The sequence below is a fragment of the Heteronotia binoei genome, chromosome 2 (assembly GCF_032191835.1).
Source record: "Heteronotia binoei isolate CCM8104 ecotype False Entrance Well chromosome 2, APGP_CSIRO_Hbin_v1, whole genome shotgun sequence".
Lineage (NCBI taxonomy): Eukaryota > Metazoa > Chordata > Lepidosauria > Squamata > Gekkonidae > Heteronotia > Heteronotia binoei.
This window is the reverse complement of record NC_083224.1, coordinates 83,768,999-83,791,957: the sequence shown is the minus strand read 5'-3', so window position 1 is coordinate 83,791,957 and position 22,959 is coordinate 83,768,999. Positions and strand designations below refer to the sequence as shown.

Genomic DNA, 22,959 nt, shown 5'->3' with positions numbered 1-22,959 from the left:
ATCTTTCAATACCTTCAAATTGAGAGCTTAATAACCATCACATTGAGGTAGCATGACTAAGCAGAGATTTAAATACCTTCGAACTACTCCCTGTTTCTAAAAATAATTATTTACTCCCTAACCTCTATAAAATAATGTGTACTCTTGAACCTGAAGGTAGAGCTGAGCTTGCTTGGGGGCACCTGCTTTGGGGAGTTATAACTTGGACATCCCAAACCCAGTCTTTGCGAGACTTGGAGGACTGGTGGAAGAGAGGCTGCTGAAGACTTCCTATGAGTTTGGCATCTCTAATTCATGAGGGGGCTGTTGTACCAAAGAAACCACAAACTAACTCAAACCACCAGTTTGGGCAATTAAATGAACCATGAACCAACACAAACCGCCATTTTCCTGGTTTGTGCCCATCCCTAGTTCTAACCATACAAAACTAAAGAGGTAACAGAAATAAAGAAAATAAAAGAGTAGTCACCTTCATCTATGGTGTGATTTCGGAGTGCAAGGATACTATCTGAAGTTATTTGCATTAGTAGTAGCATGGTACAACTTCAGTGAATTTGTATTATTAGAAACCTACCATATTCTCAGAATAAGAAACAAAAATATCACATTTAGAATCCAGCTTGTGTCTCCTTCAACACAAATGTTTCAAGAGCAAACCACAATTTGCTTTGACATGACCCAGCCTGGAATTCCTCTCTCTCTCCTCAATGTGCATGAAAATCTTCAATTTAACACCAATTTGTTTCAATGTCAAAATTTGGGTTGAACAATTGGAGGGTTTTTTGCCAACGAACCAAAATGAAGGTTTACAATTCCTGCCTCAGGGTAAGAAAAAAGTCCACGATTTGCTTATGCTAAGATGTCACAACAAATTTAAGTAAATCAAGACCTTCTAAACCAGAAAGTCTTAAATCTCATCTTCATACACAAGAATGAGGATTTCAAGCTCATTTAAAGTGTGCTTGTTTGTGCTGCTTGAATGAACTTTAATGTAAAGGCTTTTGATGCAGGCAGACACCAGATAGTGATGTTCAGGGCTTCTGCTCAGCCCCATGGCCAAAGGTTTATCAAGAAGCAGCAAGATCTGATATCCCTGATGCTTTTAAAACATGAGATTGCTGAGGGAGATCACATGGACATTTGGAGCAAATCATAGACAGCTCTCCTTCTTTCTATTCAGGGAGGCAGTAGAAATACTAAATTGCTGTTTAGAAATAGTGAATGAGGGTTATTATTAATATAGAAGAGGACTAAGGGTGATCTGGGAATTGGATTTCCCCAGTATTAGATGAGGTTACACTACCTCTGAGACTGGGTGCAGCTTGGGGAACATGCAACTTCACTGCTGATTTTAGATGGTCACTTGCCAGAATTTGCTCAGCATGCTGTGATCTTTCCTGAAGAATGCTGACCAGTCCAGAGTCACACACAACTTGATAGTACTCAGCTTGACTTCTTTAATATACATGGACTACCCTTGATACTGACACCCACAGAGTTACCATATTATGCCAGCGTTCTCCCAGCTTACACTTGTTTCTAATCTGTTCCTGGATCCAATACAAAATACTGTTTTTGACCTTTATAGCTGTAAATGGCTTTGGTTCAGAGTATCTGAATGACCACTTCCACCCCTACCAACCAACTGAAGACATGAAGTTAGGCCAAGGGACCTTCCTCTGGGAATCAGAGGTAACAGAAGTTTGGCTGGTAGGAAGCCAGTGGTGAATGTTTTTGGCTGTTCCTCCTGACCATGACACTCTCTTCAGCAGAAGTAGAAAGAGACTGCTCCTCTAAAGGCTTTCTGAATGGGTATGAAGATCTGCCCATTTTGGAGGACCACTGACGTAGAGCAATGAGAAATGGTCTGGCATTTGGAGTAATATAATATAATAATAACTTTAATGTAAAGGCTTCTGATGCAGGCAGACACCAGATAGTGATGTTCAAGGCTTCTGCTCAGCCCTATGGCCAAAGGCTTATCAAGAAGCAGCAAGATCTGATATCCCTGATGCTTTTAAAACATAATATATATTATTTATCCGTTATTTCCATTTTTTAAATTTTGTTTTTACTGTATTTTACCTGATTTTAAAATTGTATCTTACTAGTCTTTTATTGTGCTATAAACCACTGTGGGGGCTTTTAGTTGAAAGGAATCTAATAAAAATACTTAAGCGACTAAATGCCTAAAGTAATTAAAAGGATGGTAGATAGGAAACTACAAAGTAAGTACATGTAGTTTCCAGGAAGATAATAAATTGTATTCTTAAAAACAAAGAATGTGGGCACAATAAGGAGACAAATAGTGGTATTTTCCCTTATCTATTGGCTTGATGAGAAGAATGCTATTATAACCAATTAGCTATGCTCAACGATATTCCGTTTATGAATGAGAAACCTGTTTTATTTTCAAACATTATGAATGACCTGTTCATCAATTGGTTTTACTGTACAAGAGCACTTAATTTTTAAGCCATCAGGAGTCTTCAAAATAATGTCTGAATTAATTCATTTATTAAAAAATATTAATCTAGTCAATTCAAACTTCAATATTAATCTATTATTCATTTCAGCATTTACCCAGCAGGAAGATATCATCTTGAATACCACTTCAGTCCTTTGATGTGCTTCATTAAACCTCACCATGAATCAGGGGAAAGGCTATGATATAGTCTACAGAGATCTAAGTCTCAACTGAAGCTAAACTGGGCTGCCATTAAACCACATTAACAGATGGGCAGGCATTTGGTGAAAGCAACTAAAAAACTAATGAGATTTCCTAAAGTAACGTTAAGTCTAAACAGAAAAGGCATATAAAAAGGGCAATTTGAACTCCCACTAACCCAGTTATGAGAAAGCAAAAGAGGCTGAGGAACAATACATCATAACACTCTTGAGCCAGTTTGATGTAGTGGCTAGGAGCACAGACTCTAATCTGGAAGAACTGGGTTTGATTCCCGACTTCAGTGCTCCTACTGTTATAACCTTGAGTTAGTCGCAAGCTCTTTCAGGGCTTGTTCTCTTAAGAGTGGTCCTCAAAAGAGCTCTCTCAGCTCCACCAACCTCACAGGGTGTCTGTTGTGGGGAGGGGAAGAGAAAGGAGATTGTAAACTGCTCTGAGACTCTGAATGAAGGGTGAGGTATAAATCAAAGGTCTTCTCTTCTCTCTTACCGTCAGTTTGTTTTATTTATATATTTGAGGTTATTGAAAAAAGCCTTTAAAGAAATACAAGCTGAGCAGGGTTCTATGAAACATCCAGATATTTACACTATTTCTAATATTTTCACTTTGTATGCACTCAGAGAATGTTTAACACTCTGAAGCACTTCTTGTGTGCATGTGATCCCTGCATATGGTTTAGGCATAGGAGAAAGTCACATTTTGTAGACTGGACAGACCACTGACAGTAACTTGATGTAATGCCCAGCGATGTTGAAACATGTTTGGTCACTTGACTGATGCCTGACAACAACAGTGTTCTTATGTGACTATTTTGGGATACTTTCTGCATCTTTGTTAAGATATGTTTGGTATAGATCTTAATGGTTTCTAAATTGCAGACCTGCTTTTATTTTACAACCCCCCCATTAACACTAGCCTCCACAGAAACCAGACAGTTTTTTCTCTCTCCTTTTCTTCCTTAAATGCCTCAGCACATCAGATATTTAGAGATTCAGGAGGCAGTTGTTCGTTTCACATCTCAATCCATACCCCCAGGTACGAACACCACAGAGATAATATAACATCCTCTCCTCCATGGTAAATCCGGCACTAGTGTGCATGAAATAAGGCAAGAGAATCTGAACATGGATACTTTTTATAGAACAAATGTAACCTAAGTAAAAGCAATAGAAACAGATGTTTTGTCTATCCATCATGCACCCTTTGTGTAACTGTGAACCCATGAACGTAAGAGTGTACAAAAATCATCTATAAGGCTTTGTCTTTTGAGCTCCTGCACTGAGTCCAAACAAATGCTATAGCAGTAGCTTACACAAATATTGCACTTTGCTTAATTGTGAATGCCAGACATATTTCTGACGTAATTATACTGCACAGAAGCCATGTCTGTAATCAAAGAACCAATACCTAGGCCTATTAGCCAGATGATACCCTGTCATTGCAATATCTGTTAGCAAAGTTATTTCCCTTGCATCAGATCTCATTTCCCTCTCATAATTACATCCCTATAGATTTAGTGTTAAAGGTTTTTCACCTTGCTTTATTTCTCATCCCTCCCCAAAGTTTCATCATTGTCTTATCTCTAGAGTTTAAAAAACAAACTCCACATAGTGCAATAGTAAACTGACTGCTCTAAGAGCCCCCTTGCCACAGCTTTCATGGGTTTTTCTGTTTTTAAGTGCCATCTAGGAAACCAGAAAAATAAGATCAGAGTACCCAGAATCAATTTTAATCTTACCATAACTCTGAAAGATAATATAGTTAAAATATAACCGAACCCAACATTTATATGCATTTGCCAAGCAGTTCCAGTGAACTACATTGATCAATTATTTCAGATTTCAGAACTGAATCATGCAAATCTACAAATCTTTTGGTTTGGTAAAATACAATTTACAATGAGATATACATGAAAGTTTACAGAATCTTCTCATATTTTAAACAATTAAAGTCCTAAAGACCCACACAATTGTTCTTTATGAAGTCTGACATTTCATTTACAAACATGCAACAAAAATATGTATAAATATGAACACCACATTTTTTGTAAACTATGGCTTGGGAAAGTAATCATACATTCAAACACATGGTTAAACTACCAGATTATTTAGAGAGTGTTAACTACATGTATCAGACAATCAAAACATACAAAGGAAACATTAGCAAGGGCTAGAGAAAAGTCTGGACACTCTCAGCTCCAGAGAACTGAAACCTCTGAACCGCTATCCCTAATCCGCAAAACCAAACTATCTTGAGCAGGGCACAAAAAGAAGAGACAAGGCAACAGCCATACAGCAGAGGCCAATTTACTAGTTTGAGCTGGGCAATGCAACACTGAGTACTGACCAAGGCTGTAGCAGCCAAATGTATAGTTGCCAAGATTCTGTGCCTTTTCTTGGGCGGGGGGAGGGGGGGTGCAGGGCAGAATCTTATCTCTGATGTCATGCTGAGCATTGGAAGCATCTGGCAAACCTCCAAAGCATGACTAAAGGGATTATATCTTTCACTTTCCAAACCTGGAGGAAGGACATGGAATTGTCATTCTCACTCCTGCAAGAGGGGTGCTCACCATGACAGGATGCCAGCATTAGCATTCAAATAAAAGAAGATATTTTCAACTTCTATGGGGACTTCTTGTCATTAACTACTTTTTAAAACTTCCCTGAATATTCTGACAGAAAATAACTTAATCATAACTAATACTTATACTGTTAGCAAAGAACACAAAACAATACATGGCTGGCAGCAGCCAAAAGGAGATGGTTATACCATTCACCTGTGTTTTGTATCCTCCATGTTTTTGTAAACTGAGTATCAGGAGGGATGGACTCTCCTTCTCCTATGGTCACATCTTCAACAAAGGACATGGAGGGCACATTGATGTTTGGGCTCTCAAAATCATAGTAAGCTCCAATGGCTGCCTGTAAATTCCTGGAAAGAAAGAAAAATGTTTCTTTAATCACATACCAACAGAGAATGAACCACTAATGGAGATACTTACATGCCCTGCTTCATATATGTGAAAGAGCATTACCTCAGATTTCTGAAAGACTTAAGGCAAATTCTGCACTAAATCTTTAAATCCTGGTTCAGCCCTGTCCCCAAACTGACATCCGACACTTGAATCATGGAATCATAGAAACCAACTCTATGAATATATTATTCTAATTCTAGTGTAGAAAATCAGTTTGGGGACAGGGTTGAACCAGGATTAAAGGTCTAGTGCGGAACTGGTCTCACAGTGCCATCCTAACCCTACTGAAGTCAACTGACTTAGCATTGTGTAACTGCTTATGCTGGCACTAAGATTCAGAACAGTCTACTAATGCAAAATTGATAAAGGGGAAACAATGAGTGTCCTGTGTTATTTTATTTATCTGGATATTCATGCCCTGCTTTTCTCCCCAATGTGGTCCCAAAGCAGCGTGCAAGATTCTCATTTTCTCCATTTTGTCCTCACAACAACCCTGTGAGGTAGGTTGGGCTGAGACAGTGACTCATCAAAATTCACCCAGCAAGCTTCTGTTGCAGAGTGGGAAATGTTAATTTTTGTCTTTCAGATCCTAGTTTGACACATTAAACACTATACCATACTAAAAAGTTTGAGATTAAAATTCTAAACTTCATTTATAAAATATGAATTGAACATAAAAATGGTACTGCTTTACAACTTCAGCAGAAAGAAACAAAAGTCAGAAGGAACCAAATAATCACTGCAAAATTATGCTAGGATAATGGACATTGCATATTATCATTACTGAAGAGAAAAAAAACTTTGTGTCAATGAAAACCATTAACTACTGAAATGAAAAATGTAAACTAAAATGTAAAGATAACATGGGATCAATTCAGTCCACTAACAGAGACCCCAGTGATACTGCCATTATATAAAAGGGACATGACTTCTCCATCCCAACAGTAAATGTGCAAAGTTATAGAAACAGGCAGCATATCCACCTGTAATGCGGAATGGGAATTCCTGTGGAAGCCCTGGGTACACCGCTTAGGTCTCAACCTAGCCACTCTCATCCAATCCCTGACTGAGTGGCAGGGAGAGTAGAAAGGGATATGGAATACATAAACATTGCCTGTAACAGCCTGGCCTACTGAGATCCCATTCGTGCATTCTGAAAGGAATTTGGGGTGGGGGGGAGGGAGAGAGAGGAGAATCAGGGTTCTATTATGCCCTCTGGGTATCAATGCACATGCCTCTTTTTCTACTTGATGGATGAAGGGCAAGAGGTACTACAACACTCAACATCAGTAATGTAATAGGAACAGGAATTGCTGGATTTTGATGGTAAATCTCTTTTTACCAGTATTCATAAGACCTACATTCAGTTTCTGCCTATGTTCATTTCATAATGAACTTTAATCCAAAAAAAGGTAATTTGCTCGAATTGTCTCCTGCTCTACAAGTGCACTTGCTGTACCTCGTAAAATAGTGAAGATGAGAACACATCTCCCCAACCCTTTAAGACCAACAAACTTTTATTCAAGGTATAAATTTCATGTGCATGTACATTTCTTCAGATATCTGAAGTGTGCATGCAAACAAAAGCTTATACCCTGAACTTTGTTCTGCTGTTTCAGACCAACACAACTACCCACCTGAATCGATCTCCCCAACCCTGTTAAGCCTGTGAGCCCTTGTGGAATTCTGAGAAAGGTGGTGGACACCACCACAAATGGCTGCCAGGGAGGTGGGAATTAGGTTTCAAGCCAAACATGCTTCTATGTTGGGGACAGCTAGCCAACTGCCAAATGTTCACTCCCTGCAGATCCAAGCTGATGTCTCATGGGGTCTTCTGAAGAACCTACTGCTGCAATTATACGGAAGAAATCTGGCTGTTTATCTTGGGGGAAGAAGCGAGTGGACGCCAATAAACACAGCAGTCGCATCATGCTGCTTATCATAGTGGGAGGAAAAAGGAGTAATTTCAATCTTTTTCAGGCACGATTGGATTAAGAGTCAGAAAAAATAATGGTAAATCGGTTATTACTAATTATCCAGAAGAGCTACACACAAGAACTATGGCTTATAAAGCTATGTATTATATAGAAATTACATTCAGAAAAAGATAGGAAGAGAAAACAACTGACAACAGATTTCTGTTTCTGAGTCTCTGCTCAGTAGCTGTGCTGTGCGATTCAGAGAGCCTGGCTCTGCCTTTCCCCTTTCCTCCCCAAGGGAGGAGCCTAGGAGCCTCAGCCAATGGGGAAAATAGAGGTTTTGACTGAGCAAGCCTTGCAAAGCAAGCTGTTACGCAGAAGGAAGCAAGAGATAGAGAGAAGAAAGCATACGACAGTCAGTTGCTTGGGGACTAATAGGAGCCCTCGGGGTCCTGATTTGACCCCCAGGCCACATGTTTGACACCCCTGCTCTAATTCATCTTCTCTGGGCTGGAAATCAAGGGGATATACCAATACAGTTGTCTTATCTGCAACAGTCACCTGTGGACAAGGAACTGGCAAGCAAGCAAAACCCAGGCATATCCAGCAAGTATAATGAACATGTACTCCGGACAATCCTTTGAGGATGGGAGTACCCTAACAGTTCATTCACACAATGCCTTTTGGCTTGGAAATAGCATACACATTATACATAATCAATAATGCTTTTTTCACATAGTGGAAAAGTATCTACCAATTCAAAGTACTACCACAACTGTAAAGGCTCAGGTAATCTGATATCTGGACTCTGATTAATCCTGCATTACAAACTTTAACACAGCACCAATACCGTACCCACACTGCTCCCTTTTTTAAGAACATAAGAGAAGCCATGTTGGATCAGGCCAATGGCCCATCCAGTCCAACACTCTGTATCACACAATGGCCAAAACACACACACACACACACACTATGACTAACAGCCATTGATGGATCTCTGCTCCATATTTTTATCCAATCCCCTCTTGAAGCTGGCTATGCTTGTAGCCACCGCCACCTCCTGTGGCAGTGAATTCCACATGTCAATCACCCTTTGGATGAAGAAGTACTTCCTTTTATCCATTTTAACCTGTCTGCTCAGCAATTTCATCGAATGCCCACAAGTTCTTGTATTGTGAGAAAGAGAGAAAAGTACCTCTTTCTCTACTTTCTCCATCCCATGCATAATATTGTAAACCTCTATCATGTCACCCCGCAGTCGACGTTTCTCCAAGCTAAAGAGCCCCAAGCGTTTTAACCTTTCTTCATAGGGAAATAATAATAATAATAATAATAATAATAAATTTATTTTTGTACCCCACCCTCCCCCGCCAAAGGCAGGCTCAGGGCGGCTAACAAGGCATGGTAAGTACCATGATTACGATAAAATCCAATCATTACTATAAAACAGTTAAAAACAGATTAAGTTACATTCATAGATGAAGCTAAAAATTAAATACAACAGTAAACCATTATAATTTATCAATTAAGGTGCTACAATTCAGAGTATGTATAGGATGGCTAGCTGTCATATCCCAGGTTTAATCTTAAAAGCGAGCTGAAAGAGGGCGGTTTTGCAAGCCCTGCGAAACTGATTTAGGTCTCGCAGGGCTCGCACCTCCCCTGGTAGTTGATTCCACCATTGGGGAGCCATTGTTGAGAAGGCTTGCTCCCTCGTTGTTTTCAATCTAGCCTCCCTTGGTCCAGGGATTTTTAACAGATTTTGAGAGCTAGATTTCAGTGCTCTCTGAGGAACATATGGAGAGAGGCGGTCCCTAAGGTAGACAGGTCCTCGGCCTTATAGGGCTTTAAAGGTAATAACCAGCACCTTGTAGCGAACTCGGAACACAACTGGCAGCCAGTGCAGTTCCCGCAGCCGAGGCTGTACATGTTCCCACTGAGGTAGTCCCACTAACAGCCTGGCCGCTGCATTCTGCACTAGCTGCAGCTTCCGCGTTCGGTATAAGGGCAGCCCCATGTAGAGGGCATTACAGTAGTCTAGCCTTGAGGTGACCATTGCATGGATCACAGTTGCCAGGTCGCTACGTTCCAAGAAGGGGGCCAACTGCCTCGCCCTCCTAAGGTGGAAAAAGGCGGATTTAGCAGTGGCGGCTATCTGGGCTTCCATTGTCAAGGAAGGCTCCAGTAGCACTCCCAAGCTCTTGACCCTGCGCACTGGTATCAGTGACGCACCGTCAAAGATTGGTAGGGAGATCTCCCCTCTTGGCCCACCTCAAACTACGCAAAGGACCTCAGTCTTCTCTGGATTCAGCTTCAGCCCGCTCAGCCTGAGCCAACCCGCCAACGCTTGCAGCGCCTGGTCCAGATTTATAGGGACATCATCAGTTCGGCCGTCCATCAAAAGATAGAGCTGGGTGTCATCAGCGTACTGGTGGCAACCCAGCCAATACCCCCGGGCAATCTGGGCAAGGGGGCGCATGTAGATGTTAAACAACATCGAAGAGAGAACCGCCCCCTGAGGCACCCCAAAAGTAAGTGGGTGTCTCTGGGACAGCTCCCCTCCAATCGCCACCCTTTGTCCCTGACCTTCAAGGAAGGAGGAGAGCCACTGTAAGGCTAGCCCCCGAATTCCTGCATCAGCGAGGCGGCAGGTCAGCAGCCGGTGGTCGACCATATCGAACGCAGCCAATAGGTCTAACAACAGCAACACTGCCGAGCCGCCTCGATCCAGGTGTCGCCGGAGGTCATCCATGAGGGCGACCAGAACTGTCTCCGTCCCATGGCCTGGGCGGAAGCCGTACTGGCACGGATCTAAGGTGGAAGCGTCATACAGAAAATCCTGTAACTGCAACGCCACAGCCCTCTCTAGAATTTTGCCCAAAAAGGGCAAGTTTGAGGTGCGGTGATCAGAATTGCACATAGTATTTCAAATGAGACCACACCATCGATTTATACAGCGGCATTATGATACTGGCTGATTTGTTTTCAATTCCCTTCCTAATAATTCCCAGCATGGCGTTGGCCTTTTTTATTGCAATCGCACACTGTCTTGACATTTTCAGTGAGTTATCTACCATGACCCCAAGATCTCTCTCTTGGTCAGTCTCTGCCAGTTCACACCCAATCAACTTGTATTTGCAGCTGGGATTCTTGGCCCCAATGTGCATTACTTTGCACTTGGCCACACTGAACCTCATCTGCCACGTTGACGCCCACTCACCCAGCCTCAACAGATCCCTTTGGAGTTCCTCACAATCTTCTCTGGTTCTTACCACCCTAAACAATTTAGTGTCATCCGCAAACTTGGCCACTTCACTGCTTACTCTCAACTCCAAATCATTTATGAACAAGTTAAAGAGCATGGGACCCAGTACTGAGCCCAGCGGCACTCCACTGCTTACTGTCCTCCACTGCGAAGACTGCCCATTTATACTCACTCTCTGCTTCCTATTAATTAGCCAGTTTTTGATCCACAAGAGGACCTGTCCTTTTACTCCATTACTCTCGAGCTTACTAAGGAGACTTTGATGAGGAACTTTATCAAAAGCTTTCTGGAAGTCAAGGTAAACAATATCTATCGGATCTCCTTTGTCTACATGTTTGTTCACCCCCTCAAAGAAATGTAACAGGTTAGTGAGGCAAGATCTTCCCTTGCAGAACCCATGCTGAGTCTTCCTCAATAACTCGTGTTCATCAATGTGCCTACTCATTCTGTCCTTGATAATGGTTTCTACCAACTTTCCCAGTATTGAAGTCAGACTGACTGGCCTGTAGTTACCTGGATCTCCTCTGGAACCCTTTTTAAAGATGGGGGTGACATCTGCTACCTTCCAGTCCTCAGGAACAGAGGCAGATGTCAATGAAAGATTACATATTTTGAACAAGGACAGGGCTATATTTAAAACTGCTAGCTCACTCAAATGCTATGAGATGGGTGCATGTCACATTAACCACTAAATGGAGACAAATGCTTGATTTTATGTCACCAGCTGCTTGTTGATCCTTTAAATTAGATTTAAATAACTTGCAATGGGACTGTGTCAAGAAACTCTAGTTCAAATTAGTAAAAACCATGATCTAGAGTTGTTCAGCAAAATATCTTCACTTTAATTATAACTACAGGTGACAAGCAGCAATTGTAACATTCTCCTCTAGATCACCTTCCTTCAAACCATTAAAAATTCAGAAGTCTGCAGACATCTCATATTTTGAAAGTAGTAAGAACACTATAACCTCATCTAGCAAGAACAGAACCAATACAACTTAAGGGGAAAATACTTCCCCCCCTCCCCTGCCAAGAGCCCCGCTTGAAATGTTTTTATTTTCCTTCTAGTAAATATGCTTCAAAGGAGAAAATGCTATTCACGCAGGGAGGCTCATTGCCAATTCTGTTCCCTTCCATATGTCATATTTCATCACCCAACTTTGCCACTTGGAATGGCTTCAGTGTCTGTTCCAGTTAAAATCTAACTGAAAGAAATGCAATCTGGACAACAGACTGGTTACCTCATTCTCTGACTTAGGTCTATTTTTTCTAAATACCATGCTGTATTACAGACAAAATTAATGCATGCTTAGTTTCAATATTTTTAGGAAGGAATCAACACAGTTTCTAGAGATTCAGGAGAAAACTGAAGTGCTAGAGCAAGGCCACCCCCCCACCCCCTCCCCCCCCAAAAAAACACACACAGAAAAAAAGGAAAACCAAACTAAGAGTCAGAATGACAAAGCAAATGCCTGACTGAAGTTCAACTAAACAAATGTGCTTTGCCACAGAACTGTTCAAGACCATATAGTAGGGATAAAGGAGAGTAATGACAATACTCTCTCGGCTTGGCTTCGCGAACGAAGATTTAAGAAGGGTGCAATAGCCCACGTTTGCTGCAGGCTCGCTGGTGGCTGACAAGACCAATGTGGGACAGGCAGGTCCGGCCACAGCGGCTGCAGGGAAAAGTCTGATTTGGGGTTGGTGCTGTAGCAGTGCGATTCTTCCTCAATCTCCTTTTGTCCTCAAGACCAGCTATGCGTGCGTTCTCAAAGGAAGAGACAGCCTGGTGGATGGTGTGCCTCCATGCTTTGCGATCTGAGGCTAGGTCAGACCACTGGTGATGGTTGATGTGACAGGTGCTAAGGGATTTCTTCAAGGAGTCCTTGTACCTCTTCTTTGGTGCCCCTCTATTTCGATGGCCGGTGGAGAGTTCGCCATACAGGGCAATCTTGGGAAGGCGGTGGTTTTCCATCCTAGAAATATGCCCTGCCCAGCGCAGCTGCGTCTTCAACAGCAGTGCCTCGATGCTGGTAACCTCCGCCCTCTTGAGGACTTCAGTGTTGGTCACAAAGTCACTCCAGTGGATGTTGAGGATGGTGCGAAGGCAGCGCTGATGAAAGCGCTCAAGGAGTCGCAGGTGATGACGGTATAAAACCCACGATTCGGAGCCGTAGATGAGGGTTGTCATCACAACCGCTTTGTAAACATTGATCTTTGTGCCTTTTTTCAGATGCTTGTTGCTCCACACTCTTTTGTGCAGTCGGCCAAAGGCACGGTTTGCCTTTGCCAGCCTGTTGTCAATCTCCTTGTCGATCTTGGCATCTGAGGAGATGATGCACCCCAGGTAGCTGAACTGCTGGACGGTCTTCAGAACTGATTCACCCACAGTGATGCAGGGAGGGTGATAATCTTCCTGGGGTGCAGGCTGGTGGAGAACTTCTGTCTTCTTCAGACTAACTTCTAGGCCAAATAGCTTGGCAGCCTCTGCAAAGCAGGACGTCATATGCTGCAGAGCTGATGCCGAGTGGGAGACGAGTGCAGCATCATCAGCAAACAGTAGCTCTCGGATGAGTTTTTCCATTGTCTTGGAGTGTGCCTTTAGTCGCCTCAGGTTGAACAGGCTGCCATCGGTGCGATAGCGGATGTATACACCATCGTCATCATCTAGATCTACTGCGGCTCTTTGAAGCATCATGCTAAAGAAGATCGTAAAGAGAGTTGGCGCGAGAACGCAGCCTTGCTTTACACCTGTGCCTATTGGGAAGGGCTCCGAGAGGTCGTTGCAGTGTCTGACTTGGCCTCGCTGGTCTTTGTGTAGCTGGATGATCATGCTGAGGAACCTTGGGGGACATCCTAAACGTTCCAAGATTTGCCACAGGCCTTTCCTGCTAACGGTATCGAAAGCTTTGGTAAGGTCGACAAAAGTCACATACAGAGCCTTGTTCTGTTCCCTGCATTTCTCTTGGAGCTGCCTGAGAACAAATACCATGTCGGTGGTGCTCCTGTTAGCTCTGAAGCCGCACTGGCTCTCTGGGAGGAGTTCTTCTGCAATGGTGGGCACCAGTCTGTTCAGGAGTATTCTGGCAAGGATTTTGCCTGCGATGGAGAGCAGGGTTATCCCCCGGTAGTTGGAGCAGTCTGACTTTTCCCCTTTGTTCTTGTATAGGGTGATGATGATTGCATCGCGAAAGTCCTGTGGTAATTTGCCTTGTTCCCAGCAGGTGACAAGTACTTTGTGAAGTGAGCTATGTAGTACTGTGCCCCCATGCTTCCAGATCTCTGGTGGAATTCCATCAACTCCCGCTGCCTTGCCACTTTTCAGTTGCTTGATGGCTTTAACAGTCTCTTCTAGGGTGGGGATCTCATCCAATTCTGTTTTCACCGGTTGAAGTGGGGTGAGGTGGATTGCTGAATCTTGAACTACGCGGTTGGCACTGAAGAGAACCTGAAAATACTCCGACCACCGGTTCAGTATGGATGCCTTGTCTGTGAGGAGCACTTGGCCGTCTGCACTATGCAAGGGACTCTGAGCCTGATATGATGGACCATATACTGCCTTCAGGGCTTCGTAGAACCCTCTTAAATCACCAGTGTCTGCACACAGCTGGGTTCTCTCTGCAAGCTTGGTCCACCACTCGTTCTGAATGTCTCGAAGCTTGCGCTGGAGGTTGCTACATGCAGCGCGAAAGGTTGCTTTTTTCCCAGGACAGGAGGGCTGAGCAAGATGTGCTTGGTAGGCAAATCTCTTTTTTGCCAGTAATTCTTGGATCTCTTGATTGTTCTCATCAAACCAGTCCTTGTTCTTCCTTGTGGAGAACCCGAGGACTTCTTCAGAGATCTGCAGGACGGTAGTTTTTAGGTGTTCCCAGAGTGCTTCTGGAGAAGGTTCTGTGGGGCAACTGGGGTCCTCAATTCTTGACTGGAGTTTTGCCTGGAAGGCAGCTTTAACTTCGGCTGACTGGAGGCTGCCAACCTGAAACTTCCTCCGAGGGATACCTCCTCTCCTGGGTGTGGGTTTAAAGTGAAGACGGAGATTGCAGCGTACAAGACGATGATCCGTATGACATTCTGCGCTGGGCATTACTCGGGTGTGTAAGACATCTCGAAGGTCTCTCTGGCGCACCAGAATGTAGTCGATAAGGTGCCAATGCTTGGACCGTGGGTGCATCCAGGTTGTCTGGATAATTACACAGTGTAATTAAAGAACTAGTAAAAGACCTAACAGCAATGTCTACAAGTCAAATGAAATGGTGTAAATATCCATATAGAAACAGCAACCTATATAAACAGATTGTAAAGTCGGTTTGAACTTTTGGCTATGAAACCCTAGGGAGTAGTGGCAAGAGTCCCTCTTAACTCCCATCAGCAGTATTTGAGCCACAGCCTATTTTGCCATTTGGCAGATGTATATATACTGGAGCAGCAAAGCAATTTATTGTGTACAGTGGGATCAAATGTAGCAGTGGGGTAAAAAAACTCTGACTAGAAGCTCATCAATTGGGAACAGAGCAGATTGGGAGAAGGTGGTCAGAGATGCTCTTGACACACAATCCTTCTGAAAATACATGCTAGCTTCATACACTTTTCAATGTCTCTGCTTTCTAAAGAGGACCTTCAATGTACGTCTCTTCTAAAACACTTTCTAAGCATGTATGCACACTGCTATCTTGTATTCTGCCCCAAACCATGGTTGCAAAACTCCATCTATCCAGATTATTCAATTCTAGTACTTGGTGAGCGGCCTGACATTATGCTTTCATAGGACAAATGCTAAACTTGAAAACTGCAAACAACTTTTGTACATAATAAGAACATTTTACTTGTTTGGATAGTCTAATGCAGTTGTAACAGAACTAGCAGCATATCTGGATGTAGAATTAAATTTCATGTTAAAAACTTTGATCTCTTCAATAGCATATTATTGTCACACACTACAGCATATTAGTTGAGAACTATTAGCCACATATCCTTGAAAATAGGTTCTATTTGTGCAAAGCTCCTTCTACAAGATGGTACCTGCTATAGAAAAGGAACAGGCTCTAGCAGATGCCAAGTGGGTCACCTTAAGCTGGGGAAGAACTAGAAGGTGGCAACCCAAAGACCACCATCTGCATACGGGCAGAGATGGTTCTAGGCTGTGAAAGACTTTAAAGGTTATAATCAGCACCTGGGATTGAAGCCTGAAACAAAATGGCAGCTAAATAGCTGTTTTAAGCTAGGCACATCACATAGTCCTATTAGTAATCAGACCGCCATCCTCTGAACCAGTTGTCATTTCTGATTGTTGTCTTCAAGGTCAGGCCAATATTATAGTACTCCAGCCACAACAATTAAACAGCAAAGATTAGCATGGCAAGATCAACTAAGAAAGAGAGTGGGTGAACTATACACAGCTGATAGAATGACCATTGGTACTTACTGTGAAGAGTCCTTCTCCTCTGTCAGGCAGGGTTGCCACTAAAATTTTATTTTTCATTTCTGTGACTTTCTCTGACCAACATTTGTCAATTTCCCTGACCACCATTCAAATATAACCAAAAGTTAAAAAATGAATAGGTTGTGTTGCATTAATGCAAAGCTTAATGAAATGTTCCACTCTACAACAACACAAGTCTCAACTGCAAAAATATCTGTCAAAGAGATTTAATTTCAGCTTCTTTCAATATTAACTGCAGCAACATCTGTTTTGCAATTGCACCAAAAATTACACCAAGATACAAACTTTAATTCAAGTAAACTCTGAATGCTAACAAGCAGACCTCAGATTCAGTGGGAGCTCACAGGAGCACAGCTCCTGCACCTTTTTGAGAGTTCCACCTCCTTGTCCATTGAATAGTATGTGCAGCTGCATAACAATCCCTAGCTGAGCTCCACCACCTATTTTTCTACAAAATGACCTCTGTTAACAAGTAGAAACTTTCCAAAGCTGGGAATGAGCAGATAAGCACAAGAAAGGAGGTGGAGTTTCTGCAATCTAGAGAAGCAGACAACCCTCATTTGCAACCTTTATGCATGGAAGAAGTCAGGAAAGAGGGTGAGAAAGCTGGTACTCTGTAAGTAAGACTGCATTCGTGGATGAACTACACAAGGAACGTACCATAATTCTGGTAGGTGTCTCCAGGTCAGAAGCCTTGCAGGCTGCAATATTACAAGCCTTGAGAACTAAGCTAATGGAAGTCTTAGACATTCGACCTCTAGACCTGGAGGTGATACGTTGCTGAAGTAGTTGTCTGTTTTCCTGATGGATTCTGTCCTTGAAATATAGATATTGAGCGGTCTGCCACACAAATTCCTTGGAATGCTTGGACTGTGGGCAAAATGTGGGAAAACAGATCTATTATGATCTGTGAAAATTCAAAGAAACTTTAGGCAAAAATGTTGGATCCGCCCTGAGCACTACCTTATCTGTGTGAAGGATGCAAAGGTTGGATTTTACAGATAAGGCACTAATCTCTGAGACTTTGTGAGCTGAGGTTACAACAATTAAAAAGAGAGTCATCATATGTACCCACTACAGGCAAACTTCCCTGAAAGGCTAAAAGGGAGACTTTGCAAGGGCAGACAATACCGTAACCTTCAAATAGGAAAGTGATATATTGGAAGAGGAGCCTAGCATTTTGCAGGAAAACACAGGTCATGACGTTGGGTCAGCTTGTATCCTTCATAAACAGGTAGCACTGTGGTAAGGGCCACAATCTGTCTACGGATAGTGGAGGACTTTAGACCTAATGTCAGACCATCCTGGAGAAAGACTAACACAGACACAATGAAGGGTGCCACAGTTTGATCTGGTTTTGTTTGCACCATTTCACAAAAGCTGTCCAGATAGTGTTGTGAACATGATTGGCGCTTGGAGGAAAGGATAGTGTCTGTTACCCTAGAAGAGTAACCTAGATCCAAGAGTGTTTTGCACACAATCTCCAGTGGGAAAAGGAAGCCAGTCTGGCTGGGGGTGCCAGATCAGGCTCTGATTAAGCATGTCCAGAGACACTGGAATAGACAGAAGAGGACAGACCTCTGTAATCACCAAGAGCCAAGGATGAGAAGCCCAATGAAAGGCCACCAGTATGACCCTAGCCTCTTGTCCCTGCAAATGGTCTTGGGAATTAGTAGAAGCAGAGGGAAGAGAAGAGGAGTCCTGGGGCAGGGAGACGTGAGAGTGTCCATTGCCTCCACCTTCATGCAGTAATACCTCATGAAAAAAGTGAGGAAACTGATGATTTGTGCTTGACACAAATTAGTTTAGGGGAAGACATCGTAGGTGTTGGCAAATGAGGTTGAAGATCTTGGGATAGAAGGACCATTCCCCTTTGCAAATAGTTTGCCTGCTCTACCAATCCACCCACGTGCTGTCCACCCCCTGATGTGCTCCACTCTGATGGAGATAAGGTTCCTCTCCTCCCAGGCCAGGATCCTCAAAGCCACTATGTGGGGCTGAGATGACCGAGAACCCCTTGCTAGTTCAGATATACCTTGTCAGAGATGGGCTAGATCCAACCTGACATAATTCAGAGACAGCTGGATGACCCTGATCTTTAAAAGTTGATGGGAAGACTCTGTTCTTCAAGAGTCCACTGACCCTATACCAAAATCTTGTTTGGGATAGCTCCCCAACATTGAGGGCTCGCAGCTGTGAAGAACTCCCTATAGACCTGGGCATAGAATACCTTGCCCTGTCAAAGACTGCTGACCTCCACCTGCCAGAGAAAACTGAATCTGATGGATACAAGAACCCAGAGATGAAAAATCTTCTTTCCATAATGGACAACTAGTAGAGACAAGGGGAATGCTGTAGTGGTCTGCAATGAAGCCTGGGCCACTGGACTGTGTCTAAGCAGGAGATCAGCAGGCAAATGAGTTTGTCCAGAAACAACAGGGATGAGAAGTTGTCTTGAATTATCAGGACCACAGCAGCCCGGATCTTGCACCTTTTCCAGTGGAAGGAAAAGGGAACTGCGGGATGTGTCAATGATGGTTCCCAGTTGAGACAGCTGAAGGGAACTCTTTGACTGGTTGACAGTGAAACCATGTTCCCATTGTCAGAACTTGTAATTTTCTGCCTGCCTGCCTTGGCCAAACCGACTCCATGCTGTAACCTAACACTAACACAGAGTCCATAGCCTGAGCAATTAACCCTGCCCTCTTAGCTATTCCAAATATTTAGGGCTCTGAGACGGGCGACAGATAGTCTCTGTTCAACATCCACAGGTGCCCTTTTGAAGCCAGGCCATTTGGCCTTTACCACGGGGAGGCATCCTCCCTTCTGATAACGAAGCCTGGGAAAAGAGACAACCCGTGTGAATGATAGCTTTATTGTACTTTACTGATGGCATAAAATGTAACCAAATGCCAGGAACCGCCATTACTGTTATCTCGTTGCTTCAGCACTGTAGTTCTTCAATAAAGATCCTAACTTTGTAACAAGTATTGGAATCGTCTGAAGTTCGTTCCAGTTCTGACACCCATAAGCAGCGAAGTGTGGAGTAGGTGACCTGAATGTGTTTGGAGAGGCTGCTGGAGCTGATGAGAAGGGCATCCAAGTATGGATGGACATAAATCCCCTGGTGCCTGAGGTGGACTACAGGGTTTACCAGGATTTTGATATATGCCCTGGGGACCTTGGAAAGTCCAAAGGGAAGTGTCCAGCACTGGAAACACTGGCCATTCACTGCAAACTTGAGAAATATTCTGTGAGCAGGATTAATGGGGATGCGTAGGTAGGCAGCAGTCAGGACTACTGAAGTCAAAAAATACCTAGAGTTGAAGGGCCTCTGTTATGGACCTCAAAGATTTCCTGAGCAAGCCCCAAAGCTTGACAAACTCGTTGAGAAACTTGAGATCCAAGCTGGTCCTTCAATTGGCATTCCTCTTGGAAACTGTGAATAAAATGGAATATATGCCCCAATTTTACTCTGGAAGGGGAATGGGCTGCATAACCCAAATGCAACAAAATATTGTATGGTCTGTTCAGTGATTATTCTTTGGTGTAGACTTTGGACACCAGAGACTCAATGAAACATTCTAGTGGGAGTTTGTGGATTTTATGGTGTAGCCATGAATAATGACGTCTAGGATCCCCGAGTCTTCTTGAGAATACCTCCAGACCAGAAGAATGTTGAAAACATGACTCCCATTGAAAGGGACATGCAGTCATGCTTGCTTGGGATTTGACCCACATTGCCCACTAACTGGGGGTGGGGGGAGAACAGATCGAAACCTGGACAAGGAGTGCTAGGCACAAAAGGAGTGATTTACCCATCGAAACGACAGATGTACTGGGGCATGGTCTGTTTCTCATCATGTGTCTTCACCAGAAATCTACAAAGGCAGTCACCAAGGAGACTATCACTCTGGAATGGATAGGCAGATACCATGGATTTGGAAAGCATGCCTGCAGGCCAAGAACTCAACCTCTTAGCCACAGCAGTGCAAGTCATGGTCTCAGAAATGAACATTAAGCTGTCTAAGGTGGCATCAACAAGAAAGAAGGCAGCCTTCAACCCCATGTTAGTGCCTTCAAGGAAGCAGTGGTTGTTCTCTGACAAGACCTGGATAACCTTGTGGACCCAGATGATTGTTGCTCTGGATGCGATGGAGGCTGTAGTGGAAGCTCTGACCATCCTCAGAAAGCAGGCCAGTAGACTGCAATGCTGCCATGGGCTGTCAACTGGGGAGACCTGTAATAACTCAGCAGCATAATTAGACAGAGCATAAAGTATTTTAACAAATGTGGAAACTGCCCATTTGAGTCAGGTTGGTCCCATTCCACCCTACAGTGATGTTCAGATATTCAATCCCAATATGAAAGGGAAAACTCATTTGTACCCGTGGCCATAACCTTTCTACAAGAAGCCTTAAGTTCCTATGCATGAGGAAGGTAAGCATGAAACTCAAGAACTACTATAGCCTTTGTTAAGAATGGCACCTGGGTTTCTTCCTCCTCCTCTTTGATAGGGCTTTCCCCTCCTCCCAAGCATCAGGCTCAGAGTCAGAGAACCTAGGTTCTGCTCCAGGGCTTCTGCATCTCTTTGTATGGATAATAGCCTGTCTGGGTGCCTTAGAGGCCCAGGGGCTGAGAAGTTGGAGAAGGTTGATCAGAGTCCTGTGAAATAAGTGCTATCTGAGGGCAGAAAGCAGCCATCCCCTCTTGCATATGTCTCAGGAGAAGGTTCACATCACCCCAGGAAGAATAAAGGAACTCCCAGAATTGGGTACTTTACCACCGAGGAAGGCAGCTCTGTGAGAACCCAGCTCCATCAGGTATGTCACTGTCAGTCATTGCCAGAGCCAGTTGGTGTGGAGGGAATGGAGTTGATGCAGACTCTGAGCCTTCAAAATGGCCGCCGCCAGCAACTGACAGCCCTGAAGAGCTGGCATGCTGTACCAGCAAGCAGTACTTCTTGGCCTGCCATTTGGCAGCTGCCACCGCTGACTGCTGGGCTCTGTCGAAACCGACAGCACAAACAAGCCACGAAGGCATGTTGGCCCTGCATGAAAAGTAGCCAGTGCTTCTTGGCCTGTCAATTGGCCGCTTCTATCGCTGACTGTTGGGCTCTATCGAGACAGCATGAACAAGCTGCAAAGGCATGTCGGCCCTGCCTAAAAAGTATGCAGCAATCACAGCTGCAGATGCCTCTGACTCCTCAACAGTCAGAAAAATGTCTGAGTGTTCTGCCTCCACCATTTGGTGAGAGAAAAAATATTATGCAGGAGCACTTCGAAAGTGCAAAAAAGTACTGATCCTCTGTAGACCTCTGAAGAGAGGGAGGGATGGAGGCAGAGGAGAAAAGTGGTAAGATATAGAAATGAAACACAGAACATGAAGGAACATTCTCCTCTGAGGGAAAATGTAGCAGATATTTGTTAGTCTTCACCAAAATGAGTAAGAATATAAGGAAGAACAGTGAAGTAATTAAAGGAAGTAGTTATGAGGGAAAATAAGTAAGAAAAATCTAGAGTTTAGAGTCAGATAAATGCAAAACCTGATCTAAGCTGCTCTCCCTGCAGAGGCAGGAAAAGAACTGAAGGGACAGTCATTCCAAAGGCGCTAGCAGGAAGTAGAAAAAAGTATTTCCTGCCTCCTTGAAGGCTGGATGGGAATCACTCAGAGATGGCCTCTGCCTCAGAGTGGGAAGACACTGTTAGCCACCATACCAACCTGTTTTCAAACAACGAGGCTGAGTCCATGAGCACCCCCTCAAAAATTCAACATGTTCTGCAAATGCAAATTCCAACCAAAAGTGAATCCAGTTCCTCTAAGGCTTCCTTATCAGCATTATCATTGTCTTGTCTGGATTCAGCTTCAGAGCAATGCTTCAGAGCAAAGATGGCTGCATTCAGATCTTAGCTAATGTAATACAGAGGTAGGAAATCTGTTCTTCAAGTAGGAAATCTGTGATTTAAAAAAAAAATCACCAAAGAGCAATTCCTCTAGCACCAGAGGAGTTAGCTGTGTTAGTCTGTTGCTGCAAAATAGGAAAGAGACCAATAGGCCCTTTAAGACTAACAAATTTTATTGTAGCATAAGCTTTCGAGAAACACTACGCTCTTCATCAGATGCATGGAGGGTATGTAGAAACTGGCCACAGATATATAGGTGGTAAGGGGAGAGGGGAGTAGATGCAGGAAGTGAGTGCCATGTAAATGTAAAGCAGTTGCAAAAGACATGAATAAGGATGGATCCCCTTAATTGGATCCATGCAGCTGTTGACCCTATGCACTTGGCTTGTTGTCCCTGCTTTGTCTCAAAATGTCATGTTATATGTTAATTTGTTTTTTCCCCAACCCTGTCTATAAGTTTGAAAGGTTTTCTCCCATTTCTTTCTATCTGAAGAACTGGGTGTGTACACATGAAAGCTTACACTGTGAATAACATTTAATTGGTCTTAAAGGTGCTACTGGACTCTAACTTTATTCTGTTGCTTCAGACCAACATGGCTACCCACCTGGATCTACAGTATCCCCTCCAACAATCTATGTCTTCTGTCCCCCTCAATTCCAGTATCTATAACCAACATGAAGAGGAAGAGATTTGGGGCACAAAGCAGTTAGGACCAGCTGATAAACAGATACGACTGACAAGTGACGACATTAATCAGAAGCAAAACAGAAG

General features: G+C 43.4%; 1 protein-coding gene across 2 annotated transcripts in view; it reads right to left on the bottom strand.

Moving 5' to 3' along the window:
- ILRUN (inflammation and lipid regulator with UBA-like and NBR1-like domains) overlaps nucleotides 1-22,959 on the bottom strand; it is a 70,397-nt gene that overhangs the window by 22,962 nt on the left and 24,476 nt on the right. For both annotated transcript variants that reach the window (XM_060231476.1, XM_060231475.1), the window contains exon 2: nucleotides 5,463-5,617. In XM_060231476.1, the coding sequence (XP_060087459.1) occupies nucleotides 5,463-5,617 (155 nt within the window). The remainder of the gene's footprint in view (nucleotides 1-5,462; nucleotides 5,618-22,959) is intronic.